The sequence below is a fragment of the Malaya genurostris genome, chromosome 1 (assembly GCF_030247185.1).
Source record: "Malaya genurostris strain Urasoe2022 chromosome 1, Malgen_1.1, whole genome shotgun sequence".
Lineage (NCBI taxonomy): Eukaryota > Metazoa > Arthropoda > Insecta > Diptera > Culicidae > Malaya > Malaya genurostris.
This window is the reverse complement of record NC_080570.1, coordinates 94,658,828-94,677,316: the sequence shown is the minus strand read 5'-3', so window position 1 is coordinate 94,677,316 and position 18,489 is coordinate 94,658,828. Positions and strand designations below refer to the sequence as shown.

General features: G+C 36.5%; 1 protein-coding gene across 2 annotated transcripts in view; it reads right to left on the bottom strand.

Moving 5' to 3' along the window:
* LOC131425121 (serine-rich adhesin for platelets) overlaps positions 1 to 18,489 on the bottom strand; it is a 51,383-nt gene that overhangs the window by 21,804 nt on the left and 11,090 nt on the right. The window contains exon 1 of one of the 2 annotated variants that reach the window (XM_058586728.1): positions 7,186 to 8,931. The exons of the other annotated variant lie outside the window; for it this stretch is intronic. Coding sequence (XP_058442711.1) covers positions 7,186 to 7,273 — 88 coding nt within the window. The 5' untranslated portion in view covers positions 7,274 to 8,931. Of the gene's footprint in view, positions 1 to 7,185; positions 8,932 to 18,489 lie in introns of those variants that run through there. 2 annotated transcript variants of the gene reach the window in all.

Genomic DNA, 18,489 nt, shown 5'->3' with positions numbered 1-18,489 from the left:
ACAAATAAAACCGATTTATTTTTCAACTAACAGAATTTTGTTTCAATAACAATTGTTGAAATTGAAAGGTATGTGTCCTCACTAATTGACAGCATTTTTTTTTTTCAAACAGTTAAATTAGTTGTTTCAACCATCGTTTCTGCTAATCGAAAAACAAAAATGACAGTTTAGTTGAAACAACAATCGATTAGTTGTACCAAATTTTAACCAATTGAATTCATAAAATCAACTAATATTCTGGTTGAAATGGGATCGCGGGTGGTTCCGTGTGGTTATTTAATAATATTTGTGTTTCAGAATGTTAAATCTAACTAATCTGTACTTTAGTTCAGGTGCATCGTTTCAAATTCTACATACAATTTCATACAATTGATCAACTAATTGATATTCGGAAGTGTTAAGGAACATGTCAGTTGTTTTCGTATTCACGACATCCAGTTATGCACAGAAAGAAAAGATGAAACTTACACGACATGTAAACCGATAGTACTATGAAAAAGACATCAGTTGAAACGAAAATCAGATTTAAAACCATGATTGATGTAAAATTACATTAAAATTGATTTAGTTTTTCATTGAACAAGACTGTATATTTACAAACCGCTTCGTTTTGTAATGTAAATTTCCATTTAATTGCCTGCTCCAAATATGTGCATGAAAATAAATGTAAATTCACAAAATATTTTTATCTGTGTGTCTCTGACATTACCCACCCGCCTTTTTTGTTAGCGAGCTGATCAGGATCTGATTTAAATAGCTATCATAGCTATGTAATGTCAGGACATTACATATTTTTAATTTATGTTTTCATATGGAAGCAGGGGAAAGTCCGATGTAGATGAAGATTGAATATTAATAACATATTAATAATACATGTGTGTAGTTGATAACAAATTTGTACTAAGGCTATTACACCACTCTATTAATAAGATGAGTATTAGTAGAGTAGCCATGTTATCTTTTGTATCTCTTGACTTTCAGCCAATGAATTATTATAAAATCGAATACAATATTTTCCCCTTAGAGTCAATGGATCGAACAGAGATAGCAGATCTTGTGAATGAAAATGTATCGAAGTATTTAATCCGAATTGGAATAATCGACAAATTAAATCGCAAAAAGACTGGTCCACTTCATAGTCATGGATCACGCCAATCCGACAAAAACAATACTCTACAACAATCGGCTTTACCATCAGAATCAAACTCTAACAAACCTCGTATCCTAACTTCAACATTGCCCCTGCTCGTATCGGAAACCAACCAAAACGATGAAAGTATGTTTGCTATTTTGCTAGATTTGTTCAAGGTTCGCACTTCTTTGCACGTAACGATTCGTCGACATTGACCGCCATTGATGTAGAATGAGGCGCAATCGAAAGCATAAGCTTTGGCGCGCAAGGCGAAAACACTCAAACGATTCGTACACCACGTGGTCGTATTCGCTCATCCGCCGTTCGCTCAACCGCTGCGTAGATAAGGTAAATCGCAAAAGAACACGGACCAACCACTTCCAGTTTAGAATGATACTGTACGGGTTCATATTCACAAAGAACATATAAACACGTGTGAGCAAAAACCACGTTAATGATTGGGAAGTTGCCATTCAGGCACGGAAAGCAGATGGTGAGTAATCTACTTTAGAATGTATGCGTGGAAGCGGCCGATAAAGAATGAGTGCGTCGAACCCTCGTCTTGTTCGATGAGAACGAGTTTCCTGACCACTGGAAGCATGGTATTCCAGCAAACCATGTGCGCATCATCAAACTACTTGCCTCCGGTGTACGTTGCTTTGTAGTCTGACACGAATCCGACAGATCACGTTTCAGTGTGATGGAAAAAAAATATTATGCTTCATTCTTCCGTCTTTAGGAGCCTTCTTTATGGCGCGAAAACACATGCCTGTTTTGCTTGGAGTGGCTCAACTGTCCTTTTTTTCAACCGAATTTGCTTGTATGCGTTACATGTGATAGGATTGTTACAGACAGGAACTTAAAAATAATCGGAAGCAAGTGTGGGCTAAAGTAGAATACTTAGGCAACGTAATTGAACATAAAAACACACCTTATACGAGCAAGGTGCGCAGTGGGCTGTCAAGTTTGCAAGCGCAACTCACGCAATTTATTGTTTGTTTTCCAAATTGTAACTTCCATTGTGAGCGCAAAGTAATATGTTTGTTGTGCATCATAAACTGAATAGATTCGACGGCTACAACGTGAAATATATTGTATATTGGGTTGCATCAGACTAGCTGAACTGAGTCGAAAAATTACTATAACATACGCTCTAAAGTGCATTTGACGTAATTACGTCAAGCTCTATTTATTGAGGTTCATATACCCATGAGAAAACTCATGCCGGATGTAGTCAACTGAATGTGAGACATTTTATTATTTATATGGGCACACTCCCTTTTCATATTAATTATTTTTTGGTTTCATTTATTTCATTCATTCAAAACCACAGACGATTCTTTTTTACTATGGTACGTTTGATTATTCGTCGTGAAGTGAATCAAATCTTGAACTTGAAGACCACAAGCTTATCTTTTCATATAGTTTCTTTAAATTTTCACTGTACGAAGTTTCCAGATAATATTTGTTCGTGTCGCCGATGTTATGTTACCGCATTCTTTCATCAAATCCTGAATTCTGTTAGAGTTATATGAATATGGTTATCGAAAGCGTTCGATTGTGATCCTTAGTATTCTTTAAGGTTCTACTTACAATCGCAGGCAGCTGTCGGATTGTTGTTTCTCTTTTGAATTACCACTCAACACCACTTGGTGCATCGTTGATTTGGCTCAATATAAACGCTGCGAAGCATATGCTGTGTATTTGAAAGGTTTTCTGTTTATTCACACTTCCAAAAATCAACAACAATGACAATTGCAACAACGATCACAAAAAAATGACGATGCAATTGTTGAACCAACTACTCTCAATTCTCCCTAGATAGTAATGAGTAATGTAATATGATAAATCGGTTCCGGTTAGTTTTTAATTCGGAGGATTATTTAGTAACCATTCTATTCAATTATTTTTTATGGATTTCAAATTGAGCTCAAATCTTCAACACTTTGCAGGTCTTTTTAATTGATGATCAAACCAGAGTTGCAAGTTGTCAGTCACATCGATTGACATTGACACATCGATCAGTACAGTGAAAGTGACTGTCAAATGAAATAGTTTTATGACCAAATAGAAGTATACTCAGTCAAAGACAGGCTCTTTGTTTTCTCTCTCATTCTCCTATTCTCTGTTGTAGTAAAAAAAAGAGAGCACTAAAATAAACATAAATCGATAATGTTCATTATTATTCACAGACATGAAGTTTATTGGAGTAAATGAATATATTTCTCGGTTAATTTTTCAAAAGGGCGTATAAGCAAGTGACAGTTTCTCTTTAATCACTCTCTCTTAAATTCCCGGTTTTTGGAATAGGCTCAAATCGCCCCTGTTTAGTTTTTTTTTTTTTGTAAATATTTTTTAATTTAAATTCAAGCTGATATCTCATGTCCAAAAAGGATCATTGTAATAGGCCCGCTAATTTAGGATTAAATTACTTTCCAGACATTTCGATGTATAAATAAAAAATATTCATTATAACATGTGCATATAGGAAAGGTATAAAGCCTTTTTCAAGTCATTCAGGGGTTTTGGTTACGCGTTACCGAATTCTTCCGAGTGCACAAGACTGTTTTTATTATTTTTTTGGTATACATGATTGAAAATAACTCAATAAGGAACAACAATCCTAAAAACGGACGCTTGCTACTCGGAAAAAACAACAACAATCTATGCTGGCAACTTCAAATCATTTTGCACAGAGCTTTCTTCGCTCCTTCCGGAATTAAAAGTGGAAATCTCAGTTCGGCGGGAAAATTAAAAATTCTTATAATTATTCTAACTATGTGCATAAAACCTTTGTATAAGCGGTATTGTGAATGTGAATGCTGTGAATGCCCCAGACCAAGGTTCTGTAATATTGCAACCTAGTATGAGAATCATCAAGTCGAATTATCTGCGATAATTATCAACTTGCGATTCTCTCTTGGTAAATTCGGCACAGCGCCGATCATTGCCGGACTGTATTTTGTTAAGGGCTGTGAAATACTCAGAGTATAAAGTGGAGCGAAGAAATGTAGAAAAATTCTCTCGCGGTTCACGCATTGAGAGACAGCGAGTTCTTGTAGATTCTTCTACCAGATTGAAAATGTTGTATACAATGTAGAGAAATATCGAGCCGCTTTCTGCCAAATTATCGGCAATCATCAACACTGATGATGGCACAGCGAATCTAACATAATATCGTCATTGCCAGGGCTTCGGCCATGGTACAATAAATTGTTATATGGACATATAATGTTTAAATTATGTCGCTTGCAAGCATATCTGTTCAATGAATGATACCCTCAGAGCAAATTCAGCAGCTAGAAGTTCTATATAGAAGATCTATAATAGAACAGAAACTGGAACAAACGTATCCCCAGCAAGCCGTTCTAGTTTTATTTATTCGACCAGTTCTTGTCAAATTTATTTCCACGATGCCGTTCTATTTTTTGTATATTTGAAACTCGAGTGAAACACTGCTGGGGCTACCAGTTTTTTCTTGTTATAAAATTCAGATTCAAATTTTGTAACTGACATAAACTATACATCTAGAACTAAAACACTACTGAATATGCCCTCAGATGAATTATCATGCTGTGATTGTGATGAAAACCATAAAATCAATTATCAACAAAGTCCTGTCAAACTTGAAATTTTCATGTAATAGAATTGAATTTAAAATCAAAGGTGTACGTATACCTAAGATTTCGCAAAACCGTTCGACTGCCACGACTTGCTCTTTTAAAACGAAATTTTTTTCTAATGTATCTGCTAGTCAATAAACAATGTTTACGATTTCAATGCGTTGATGGGCAAATAAATCAAATGACAACTGTTAAAATGCACAATATATCGATCTGTTTTTTCCTATGAAAAATAATCAGGAACGCTTTCTTCATGGTCCGCTGGTTTTAAACCAGTTTTATTTCCAATAGCTTAACTAATTTATCTTTCATCTGATTCTAGCAGATCAATGAATTACATTCAGGGTTTCCAATTAAGCAATGATTAGTTCAATTAGTTATATAGAACTAATCGACCAGCTTAGAACTAATCGACTAGAACACTATCGAATGTAAACCCTGAAATTGTTTTGGGGAATATAGATATAGCGTGTATTATTACTTTATTGAAGGTTCAAAAGCTCAAACTAAATTCAATTCACCTTCATCTACATCAACGTTCTTGTGATCCTATTATGGAATAACTGAGGACCTTTACAAGGAAATTAAACATAGATTCACTGAACAAATCAATCCATTTTCTAAATCTTTCTATACTGGTCCTCAAGAATTCTATACTGTTCCTTAGAAACCAGTTTCAATTCGCAAAAAAGGAACTGAAATACTTTCTGTAAACGGTGAATAAGATCAAAGTCGACAACTCTTCCAATTTTGCGAGTCCTTTTGACATCTAACAGAAATATAAACATAACACAAGTATTGTCTCAAGATGACATTACTGAGACAAATTATGATGAAACTAGGGCAATCATTAGCAAACTTAAAAACATGAAGGCTTAAAAATGTTCAAAATTGGGTATTGTCTCCTACTTTTCAATTGTTGAAAAAATAATCATTATGCTAAAAACTGTTAAACATAGGTGAGCTAGTAATATTTTTCCCGGTTTTTCACTAAAATTCCCGACTTTTTCCCGGTTTTCCCGATTTTCCCGGTCACTTGCCACCCTGTTAAAAAGATTTTCTTTGATATCACTATTCTGTTTGAAAGTCGAAAGCTTCGGGTATCATTTCATGCAAAGAGTTGAGTGATAAACGTGGAAACCGCTTGGTAATTAATAGAAGAGAAAGTAAACAAAGAGAAACTGTCACTTGCTTATACGCCCTTTTGAAAAATTAACCGATATTTCAATATTTATGCTGTTCGTCACATCGTAACCAATCAGTGACAGGAGAAATGAACATATGGTTGATAGCTGTCCAGTGACATAAGCTATTCAACCTTCATCAATGTTGCTAGACATCAGATCTGGGTCAAACAAATTCACATCAAGTATACCGGGTTCCAATTCAAATAACTTGGATTCGAATAACAGTTATTATGGTCTGATTGGTTTATATGGGCCTTCCTGCATCGGAAGTAGCGGTCAAATATTTAAAAAGTGGAACTTACATCGATTTCACATATATTTTCCAAAATTAGCGTCACACCGGTAGGTTTAAAAAAACAACAGAAATTTTCGAATATTTTTTTTTTCAAAATATATGAACACATTGGATTAATTAGCACTTCAAAAATAGTGCTTCTTCCACGTTGATCTTTGTGTAGTGGGTAGGTTAATAATGCAATAGCTTAATAAAGAAAATAAGAATGAATTGAACATAGTTTGATGTGCATTATTATTATGTACACAATCGAAAACTTTTTGATAACTAATATTGATAGCAACCATTACCAATGTACACACTATAGAAGGAAGCGTCGTTACTCAGTCATGCGTTGTGGTTGTAAATTATATTAGCGGGAATATAATATTGCATGTTATGATAATCGTTGGTGATGCAAAACAACGGTGTGAATTGTCAACATCAACATCAGGTGATTTCTCAAATAACGGCTAATCGCCAGGAGTACACACAAATATGAATCTCCGAGCTGTACCCAAAGCAGACTAGCTTATATCTACTAATTCAAATCGAACCTAACTTATGTTGAATATTGTTTAATATTAGAATGTTGGTTCTGTGTGTTGACTGCAATGAACATAGAATCTGCAATCGGAATTATGTTCAATGGAAATGTTGAAAATTTCGCAACCCATAATAAATCACAATATCCTGACTGGTGTTTTTCATTTGTAGTCAACCTCATGAATTCGAACCTTGAACCAGTAAAGCGATCATTTGAGCTGCACACAGCACGCGACCAAATATTTCCTACTGATTTGCCGTCCTCTTGGTCACTTTTTGTCATCGTACTTTGAATCGAGCGCAATTGAACGATGCGGTAACCTGAGCAAGACAGCCCATGGTTTTGATTTTTAACTTCGAAAGAAAAGAATCGCGTGCATTGATTGTGAACGTTCAGAAGAATGTATTTATTCAGAAACTTACTTTTTCCTCGCATCCGAGTCCGAACGAATAGAATATAGCCCAACACAGCCACTATGGCAGCGGTCACTAATAACAGTTCCAGGGTCATATCTGCTCGTTGTGTCCGGTCTTGAATTTATAAACCATGTGCTAAACACATTTAATATAACCTTTACTTCATTATTCGGAATTCACTTTCACCACACAATTGGTCATAAAATCAATATATCCACTCGTATAGCTTCTTCGCTTTCCTTATCTTTTACTGACACCGTTTGCTCGATGAGGTTTTACTTTTGCTTGTATATATATATTTCTGTCAGCATCTTCGCATAGAGGCTTTTGTTCGGAATATTATTTGTCAGCAGACGGTTGTTCAAAAAGAGAAAATATTTATTTCCTATTTTTTATAAGTTTTTTTCACATCACAAACTACAATTTCACTTTCTTTCACTGTTGTTAATTTTACAGTGCCCGCGTATAAAATTAGCATAAACAACGAGCAGAACCACGTGGTTTTCGCCTTCGTTAAGTATGTACTTTGCACCGCTAGCCGAACCACAGCAAGAGTTGTTAGCATCCAAACTCTCGTCCAGTTCTATACGATTGTCTTGGTTTCTGATCTTTTCTTTTAGTTATTGCTGGTTCTACCTACTTTCTGTTTGTATCTGAGATAGATGCAAGATTTCGTTGCCTCCATTCGTGTATGTACAACTACACTGAAGTCAGTCCATAAATGACGGTAGGAAAAATGGTTTTCTGCTGGGTAATTGCAGGGTTAGAAAAATTTAATAAAAAATGATTCACTAAAATTGGCAGTGGCGTGTTTCGCTTCGACGAGTTCTCAGTAAACGAGTTTGCGCGTTATGCATCTGACTAATACCTTACGTAGACTGTTCTGATTCCTGGATAGAGGCTGCATGTTCTTTCCTCCAGCAAATAGCCTGTCACTACGTAAGTTTTTTTTTCTTTTATCTAACCAATCAAAGGGTACTCAATTTCGAGCATTTTGCATCCGATTTCTTACACTTTGTATGTGCACCAAATTAGTTTCGTAAAATGCACTATCACATCGTAGCGGTTACTATAAAAATAGACAGTTTCATTTTCACATGCACTTTAGTATTCAGAAACACCCGCGACAATTGAATGGGAGCATATAAAATTAGTCCAACGAAAGTATTTTGCATTCGATCTGCAATAGCGCTTTCCTCACGAAATTCATCAAATCTCTTCTAAGCACTGTTTCAATTCCATCTTAAATCCGTTGGCTCCTTAACTACTCGTACATAGCTATAAAAATCGATAGATTTTTTTTACGCTTCAGTGAAGTCCACAGACGAAAAATCTATATTTATCATCACGTTTGTTTTCTCTTGGCACGAACAGTTTTTCGACCTTTATTCCAGGCTCCGGTTTACAGCTCGCATACACTTTCCCGTGGAAAACGGGATTCTTGTTTCATTTCTCCATCAAATAAAAATGGTTTCAAGCAAACTATAGAGCGGCTATTTGTAATCAGGCTTACCACATTGTAGTTCGAATGTGAATATTTGAAACTACTGCTTGTTTCGACAAAAATCGACAACCGCTTTAGCAGTGGCGGAAGAAATACAAAACCGCGCGCTCTTGAACCGAAAGTTTATCTATCGCGGCCGATGAAATTTGTTTCGAACATTAAATTATCACCTCTACATCTGACGAACGCTGCTGACAAACTGAGCACGCTCGTTGCGCAAAGCATCACCCATATACTTCCCGCTGCGACGATTCTATCATATTCTTCAAACGCGCGCTCTTTTGCTAACCAAGCGGAGAGCACAGAACACTACAAATGTAGACAGCATGCGAGAGAAATCGCATATATAGTTGCCGCGTGAGCCTTTGAACAGAGTTGCCATATTACAATCTGTGTTTTAACTTGATACCATTTGTGTTACATATTTTCGAAAATAATCTGTGAGAAACATTTTGAAAATCTGCCATCTGGACAAAAAATGATAAAAATCAGTAGGAGTCTGTGGATTTGGATAAAATCTGTGATCTGTGACACAGAAACTGTTTAACAAAATAGGTACAAAATCTGAGGTTTTACTGTGAAATCTGTGAATATGGTAACTCTGCTTTTGAAATGTTACAGAGAGAGAGAAAGAAATGCTCTGTTCATGTTATTCGCTCTCAAAAGAGCAAAATACCAAGCACATGGACAGTCTTGCAAACGCGACATACCTATTTAACTACCTTTCGGCAAGTTTCCTAACCTGGGTAGCATGTGAAGCAATTGTACTCACGAGTGGGAAATATGAGATAAGCTGGAAAACACTTTCAACGGATGTGGGATTTCTGTGAGAGAAGGAAGATTCAAACAGGCAGACAGGCTCAGTTCTAGCTTACCCAGTGTACTCAGGTGAAAAAAGGAATGCCAATGCGTGGTTACAGTATGGAAAGCCCCAAATGGATGTTAATTGCTGGAATTGTGATTTCTATTTGCGAAAAAATATATGCATTATAAATAAGTTGAACTGCAAAAAAATATATTACTGTGTTATTCATAATACTCAGTTAATCCCATTCGACCACTTTCACCTTTTGAACTACTATGGTTCAAAATTTATACACATAAACTAATCTACAACATACAACGTATTAAATGCGGAAGCTTTCTATAGAAGCAAACATCAAAACAATATGAAGTTGATTTTAAAACTGTCGATGCCGATGGATTGAATTCGAGTCAAATTCTAATAGGAATCAAACAAAAGGTGTAATGTCTTCTTATCAGCATCGATCCTATCTTCACGTGAAGGCTTCCGGCAAAGCGCACCATTTTTGCTTTGTTGGTACCTAAGTATAATAGAAACAAAGTTTGCAGTACTACGTCGTGCTGATAAGATGCTAATCGTTTTTCTACAGTACGGCGCCTAAGCTTTTCATTGTAACACCACATATAAACATTCGTGTCATTTTATTTCCGGGTAATCTGCTGATTCAGCATAACTAGCCGGATTTCTTTTGACTTTATGATCTGTTGCTACAAGGATCCTAATCCATTGATGACGATACTGATTTTAACGTTTATGATCAAGAATTCGTTGTTCGTGTCGTACATGTACCAAATTTGTATTACTATTATTATCGTTTATTAAACCTCAGCTTTAACCTTTTGTGGTTTTTCACCGGATGTACACAATTCATATTCCATGAAGGACGACTTAGCGACAGTATACAATTTTTATCACTCTCCACCCTGTAATTCGGATTAAGTCGGATCCGGATTTATTTCAGGAGTTTTACATGCGACAAGAACGTTCAATTGAACCTCAGTTTGTAAAAATCTGTTGCGCACCTGTAAAAACCTGTTTTCACTAAGTACTTTAAAATTGATTTTTTCACTAATCCCCCTGTAATTCCGGAAACGGATTTAAAAAAAAATTGTAAAACTCTGTGCGGAACTACATGACCTTTCACTTGCATTTAGGCATTTTTTTTTGCATATATCACCCTGCATAGTTCATAATTTATACACATAAACATAATCCGCTAAGCAGACGTAAAGTCATTGCTATTTACAATGCACTTATTTACACCGAAGTGCTATGTTAATTTACGACTTTATGGCCGTAAACATATTTTAGTCCATTTAGGGGTTTTTTGTTTTGTGCAAAAAAGCACATATTTTGTTTCAACTTTCTTTGCGTTTCGCCCAAAACAAAAAACCCCTAAATGTTCAAACTCTGCGGCGACCAGTAGCCAGTCGTCATTCGTTTATGCCCGAGACGTCAGATAGGATATGGCACCTAGTGTTATATCCTTAAAGGGTCACATAAGTAGTGTGGACTTTGCGTCTGCTTAGCGGTTCAAGTTGGACTGTTAGGCGGAGATGGCAGTTCTACTTGAACTGCTTTAAGCACTGACGAGCCGAAGGCGAAACGCAAAGAAAGTTGATATTTTAGTCATTTAGGTTTAGCATAGCAATGACTTTACGTCTGCTTAGCGGATTATGTTGATCAGCGAGGTGGCATTAGCAGTCAACATAATCTGCTAATGCACTGATTAGCTGAATGCGAAACGTAAAACAATCATTGTTAAAATCGGTTTAGCCATTTCTGTGAAAATTGAGTGCACAAAAATGTTACATACATACATACATACACACACGGTTCCGGAAATACAGTGATATGTGCAAAACAAAAATTGGGTTGCGTGGTTCGAAACCCACCCCTTTGAGGGATATCGGCTTAAAAAGTATTTTAAATTATTTATTTTGTTTGAAACACATGTGAAAGCATTTATGGAAACAGTTATCTAAATTTTGAGCCGTTGGACATGTCATTCAGATTATAATTGCTAAGGTAACGTGAATGTAGCAAAAATGGGCAGTTTTGAATCTAAAATTGGTCTGCAGCAAACCCATTCGCGAGTATTTGTTTTATTCTATTTTTTCAGTAGTCGTGTTCCATCTCGCGTTCTTACCAGAAATGCCAACAGAAGAAAAAGGATACTGGTGAGATCGTTTCTTAGAGATGTTTTATATTTTTCTTACTTACAATGCCTTATATTTCTCCTGAGCATCGAAAATTAGCTTTTGTTAAGATCATATTGTTTACCAAAACATATCCGGATCTCTTTCCCTCCCTACTAACAAATCCTCTATCCCATGATGCTCGTGGAGATATAATGGTACCCATGGTCTCTAGAAACAATGAGTATCGGACTAACATTCCTTTCTTTTCCTCAGTAGCACAGCCTTTGGTCGTAGCCGGCGTCGTTATTGATCATTTCATGAAAAGTTAGGAGTGAGTGGGTATGTACAGTGAAAGTGAATTGCTTCTCTCAAGCTTCATTTTCTTGGTTCATTATACATTTCCACTCATTCGATCAATCACGAAGTGCAACTTCGGGCGATCTACTTCAGTTCAGTTTAAAGTTCATGCTCGTTTTTTGCACTCAATCTAATTTTGGCAATCCAAAATTCTCAAACGGGGTATTCATACTAAGTTGCACTTATGCGATTTTTGAAATAAATCGTTCAATTGATTTTCGACACCACTAAACACAACGTATTTTGTATCTATTTCATAGTAGGATTATCGAATCTGAATCAACACAAATCGAACATAAAAGGCATCTTCCAAGTTAGACCTTTTATCAAAATATTTAGGTGGGTATGGGTAATGCAAGGCAATCATTCGTCCCTTTATTTCTACGGAAGCTAAACTGAGTATCTGCCAACAAACCGTTCGTCTTGACCCAAGTGTCAAGACGTCGTAGAATAATTTTTTCGAACAATTTTCTGATGCAGGACAACATCGCAATGGGTCTATATGAGTTGTGATTGGGAGCTGGTTTCCCCGGCTTTTGAATGGCGATGACGTAGGAACAGAATCTAGACAAACAGAATCTAGACAACTTTCCTCGCAAAATCAAATATCCATCGGTTCGAGTATTCCTCACTTTCATTTCCTACGTTACAATTCCTCATTCGTCTATCCGTATTCCAAAGAGTGTTCATTGAGGTTTCTCTTGACGAACCTTCGAAAAAATGTCTCCAATAGCTACATTTCTTGGCCCGAAGTATGCTCTTGTACTTGGTTTCTAAAGTCAAAAGTATACCTTTCAGGCAATCTACCTGAGAGATCGTTTCTGTGCATTCTCATTACATTTCAAATTTTGTTCTCTTTTGTTCAGTATATAGTAATATTTGAAAATGTTTCTGTTTTGCAGTGTTTGTTTGTAATTGTTTTGTTATATATTATATAATATACATCAACAAAATTTCAAATCACTTCATTAATTAAATCAAATATGCTGATCCCATGAAAGGTAACAGAAGTGTAAATAAGCCTTCTTTCACCGTACACAATAACTTAACGATTTGGCAGTGAATATTTCAGTGTTGATTGTTACCACTTAAAGTACTGTTTTTGTCAGTATATGCGAAAAGCTACTACGTTCTTTTTTTGGAATTGTGCAATCGTCACAATCGTCAGAGGTGAATGGGGCTTTCAAATCCGTACAGTTAAGATGAATAACATTCAATACCAACAATTCATTGTGCTACCTCTAGCATCGAGTGGCTGCAAGCGATTCTGTTATTTTGTCTGGCCACTTGATTTACCAATGAGCAATCAACACCGGCAGAGTCTTTGTAGATGAATTAGTAATTAATTCAATGTGATTCCTACTGGTGGTTGTCTGAGTACTAAGCTTGCTAAATACTAACGGGGAGGATACAGGTAACCGAATGTTACCGTCTTATTCAAGGCGTTTCGATATGAATAGGTAAATCTGTCAGTGCTACCCATACACAAGAACCTTCATCGAAAGTTTAATGCATAAGGTAAATCCAATACATGTTGATACAAACTTTTTTTTTTACTTTTTTTAAGACAATAAGTGAACAAAAGTGTGAGAAGTTTAAAGTAAAATCAAATCAAAAATATAATCTGATGCAGGCTGGTTGTGTAGAAAATCCGTTATAATGAGCACAGAAAAAAATAAATTAACAAATCTGTTAAGCACAGATTACCTATTAACTTAAGCCAAAGCGGATTCATTGTCCTGAAAAAGCCGGTTGTGTAACTGAAAGCCATGGTCGCATTAATGCAGAAGATGCCGTACAAATCCTGTGAATTTATAAGTAATAACGGTGTGCAATGTACCGTGGCTTGGAGATTTGTGCTGCTGATCGGCCGCTCTTATTTTGTTCTATAAGGCTATCTTATTAATTGTGCAGTTTTTTTAACTACACGTGCTAACGTCTCATTCGCAAAAGGTTTGAAATGTTAGATGGCGATTCTTCGGAGCTAGCTTTACGGTAGTTCGTTCCACTCCGTTGCAGCTGAGTGACGCTCAGAAGATGAGTCATACACTCCCCAACGGGGAATATCCGATCTAACTGAAATCGATGTGTTACTTGTGTATCGTTTGTTCATATGTTCATATTTAAATGTTGCTTGTCAATTATACACAAAAATGAAATGAATAGCTATATTGGTGATATTGACGTTGCAAACGCGAGAAACTGTGTAAAACATGATTATAACTGCGATTTCCATCGTAACTTTAACCTTTAGATAAATTTCGTAAATATCGAGAAACTTAAACTAAAAGATCAAATAACCGTCAATTTGAAATATAGTACCAATACTCTAGATGATAATTTCATCCTAACGAGACCATCGCCGTTACCATTGAAATCATGAAACATTACTTCTCATGACCTATTATCTACACAGTTCGAAAAAATCTTGTTATTTTACATCTTATAAGATGCACATAAATGTAGCGTCGTATTTCATCCAAATTTTTATTGAGGAAAATGTAAAATTGTGTGATTTTAAAAATTACATGGCTTGATTTCGAACGAAATAATAAACAAAAGATCGTTAGCAGCATCGCGACTTGAACCGAGAAACATTACATCGCAAGCACATCGGTTACTCGACTGAACCACAGAGCTCTTATCTGTTAATTGAATAATTGATTCAAATAAATCCATACAGCGGCTCTTGGTAGCCGAGTGCAAATAACATTCAGAGCGTGTAAAATTCTGTTCGAGTGGAATATTGCGTCATTTGGAAAATCAAGTAGTTGTGAATTGTATCGGTTGTAGAATTCTGTCACCTGTAAAATTAATAATGTTTTTCTGTGTAGGGATGGTAATCGGAATGTAAATATACGCATATTTCTTGCCACATAGATTGCACTACGCCTTTCGTGACTTTTGGTCCACGTCAAAGAATTTCCGAAAGCCACTTTGTGTTTCACATTTCACTTATTTTTTCAAAAATTTTCATGTCATAACCTTTATGTCACGGATACTACACTAAAAGCCAATTCCTATTGAACATTTCGCAGTTCAATTTGAACTGTTTTAAGCACTGATGAGCCGATGACAAAACGCGAAGAAATAGAAGCAATTCCTATTGCTATTACCACGGGACCTGGGACAGCCGGAACGGAAGCATCAGGTTCACGCATGTATTGGTATGACGTGAACTAGCCGGACTAGCCGTCGTTGAAATTCGTACAATCTCGCGTCGTCCCTTCTTGCTCCACGTTTGATTTTAGGAGATTTCAATTCGCACGGAATGATGTGGGGTTCCGTTTACAATGATAGCAGATCATCTCTAATATATAATATTTGCGACAATTTTAGCATGACGGTACTAAATATGGGTAGCATGACAAGGATCCTCCTGCACGTCCAAGTGCATTAGATTTATCTCTTTGCTCGACTTCAATTCGACTAGATTGCACCTGGAAAATATCTCCTGATTTACACGGTAGCGATCATTTACCAATCATCATCTCAATTAGCAGTAACAAAGGCATTGCTAATTCAGTTAATATTCCATATGATTTGACAAAATATATTGACTGGATTAAATACCAAAGTAATATTTCAAGTGTCTTAACTTCAATGGAAGAGCTCCCCCCACTTGAAGAATATGACTTCCTCGTTTGTTCGATTCTGGAGGCCGCAGAACAAACCCAAACCAAACTTCTTGGTCCATCGTCTAACAGAAGGAAGAGTGCTCAGATGCTAAGCACGCGAAACAAAATGCTTTCAAGACGTTTTTAAAACGAAGAGAAGGAACTCCTCAGAATTTTGAAAAATTTTTGACTTTAGAAACCAAGTACAAGAGCATACTTCGGGCCAAGAAATGTAGCTATTGGAGACATTTTGTCAAAGGTTTGTCAAGAGAAACCTCAATGAGCACTCTTTGCAATACGGACAGACGAATGAGGAATCGTAACGTAGGAAATGAGAGTGAGGAATACTCGAATCTATGGATATTTGATTTTGCGAGGAAAGTTTGTCCAGATTCTGTTCCTACGCATAGCATTATTAGAGAGTCTTCTCCAAATGATGATTCCACTGATAGCCCCTTTTCAATTATGGAATTTTCCATAGCACTCATGTCTTGTAACAATAACGCTCCTGGGTTGGACAGAATTAAATCCAACTTGGTGAAGAATCTGCCCGACCTCGCAAAAAGACGTTTGTTGGAATTGTTCAACGAGTTTCTTGAGCAAAATATTGTTCCACCTGACTGGAGGCCAGTGAAAGTTATCGCCATTCAAAAACCGGGGAAACCAGCTTCCAATCACAACTCATATAGACCCATTGCGATGTTGTCCTGCATCAGAAAATTGTTCGAAAAAATTATTCTACGACGTCTCGACACTTGGGTCGAGACGAACGGTTTGAGTAAATTTTCTTCGAACAATAACAGGATCTTGGTGGGGTGCTCATCCGGAAGAGCTAATAAAATTGTATCAGTCAACGATACTTTCAATGATGGAATATGGATGCGTTTGCTTTCGTTCCGCTGCAAACTCTCATATTATCAAATTAGAGCGAATTCAATGTCGTTGTTTGCGAATTGCTTTAAGCTGCATGCATTCGACGCATACAATGTGTCTTGAAGTTCTGGTGGGAGTTCTTTCATTGAAAGACCATTTTTGGGAGCTTTCATCGCGACTGCTAATAAGATGTGAAGTACTGAATCCCCTGGTTATTAATAACTTCGAAAGGCTAGTTTAGCTTCAATCTCAAACAAGATTCATGACAGTACATTTTTACCATATGTCACAGGAAATCAAACCTTCAAGATATATTCCTATCCGTGTCAGCCTCCTAAATGTCCCTGACTCAACTTTATTTTTCGACACATCCATGCAGCGCGAAGTGCGTGGAATCCCGGAACACCTACGCTCGTTGGAAATCCCAAAAATATTTACAAATAAGTTCAGGCATATTGACTCTTAGAAAATATTTTACACGGACGGATCACGAATTGAAGAGGCTACTGGGTTTGGTATATTCAACAATAATGTTTCGGGTTCATTTAGGCTTCAAGAACCTGCATCTGTTTATATAACAGAGTTAGCAGCAGTACATTATAGTTTGAGTGTAATCGTCACATTATCTTCAAACCATTATTTTCTCTTCACAGATAGTCTGAGTGCAATTGAAGCCATTCGCTCAAACGCTGCTGGCAAAAATGAACCTTTTTTCTTGGCCTATTTTGCTATAATATAATAACTATTGTGATTTGAAAATTATTATTCAATATGACGTTCAGGCACTGTTTTATTTTAAACAGTGCCTGAACGTCATATTGAATAATAATTTTCAAATCACAATAGTTTGGGTCCCGGCTCATTGCTCAATTCCAGGCAATGAAAGAGCCGATATTTAAGCCAAACGTGGGACTATTGAGGGTGAAATTTATGAGAGACCGATTGCTTTCAACGAATTCTATAGCGCGTCTCGCCAAAGAACACTTACCAGCTGGCAAGCTTCTTGGGATAAAGAAGATCTGGGTCGGTGGATGCACACAATTATTCCTAAAATATCGACAAAGGCATGGTTCAAGGGACTGGATGTGAGTAAGGATTTCATTCGTGTGATGTCAAGACTCATGTCCAATCACTACACGTTAGATGCACATCTCCTTCGAATTGGACTTTCCGAGACTAATCATTGTGCTTGTGGCGAAGGTTACCGCGATATTGACCATGTCGTTTGGACATGCGTGGAGTATCGTGATGTCAGATCTCAACTAATAAATTCCTTGCGTACCCAAGGTAGACTATCCAATGTCCCAGTTCGCGACATTCTTGCTTGTCGTGACGTTCCTTACATAAAACTTCTTTATTATTTCATTAAGTCCATTGGAGTTCCAATTTAAATTTTATTTTATGTTAGACTGTTATCTCTTCCATGAGTTCAACCAATAGCCAGCTATCTTATATTAAATAAAAGTGATGAACTGATACAAACAAACCTTAAATAGTTATAAGATTATGTACAAAATAAATGTATTTCATTTAATGTAATTTATAATAGCAACTCGTTTGATAAAAACAGTGTTTAGATTAACTAATGAATACCAACATACTAATATGATATTCGAAATGTATTAGGTTTAAAGTACTATGTATTGTGGATGCCACGGCGAAGAAAAACTTATGTATATTGCCTATGAAATAAACGTATTTATGGAAAAAAAATCTCGCGTCGTCCCACAGGCGCACTGAGAGAGAGTACAATGAGTGAGATAAATTGAAATGATTGAATCCTCTGGGAGTATGGCCTTTATGTGCCTGTTTTGTTGATGATTTTCGCTTATTTCATTCTCTTTCAGTGCACTTGTGGGACGGAGCGAGATTGTCGAGAACAAATTTCAACGACGGCTAGTCCACGTCATACCAATCCATGCACGAGCTTGGTGCTTCGTCGAATCCGAAGAAACAAAATGTTCCATTGGGGACGGGTATAGCGGGATCGGTTAGTCGATGTCTTTCACACAA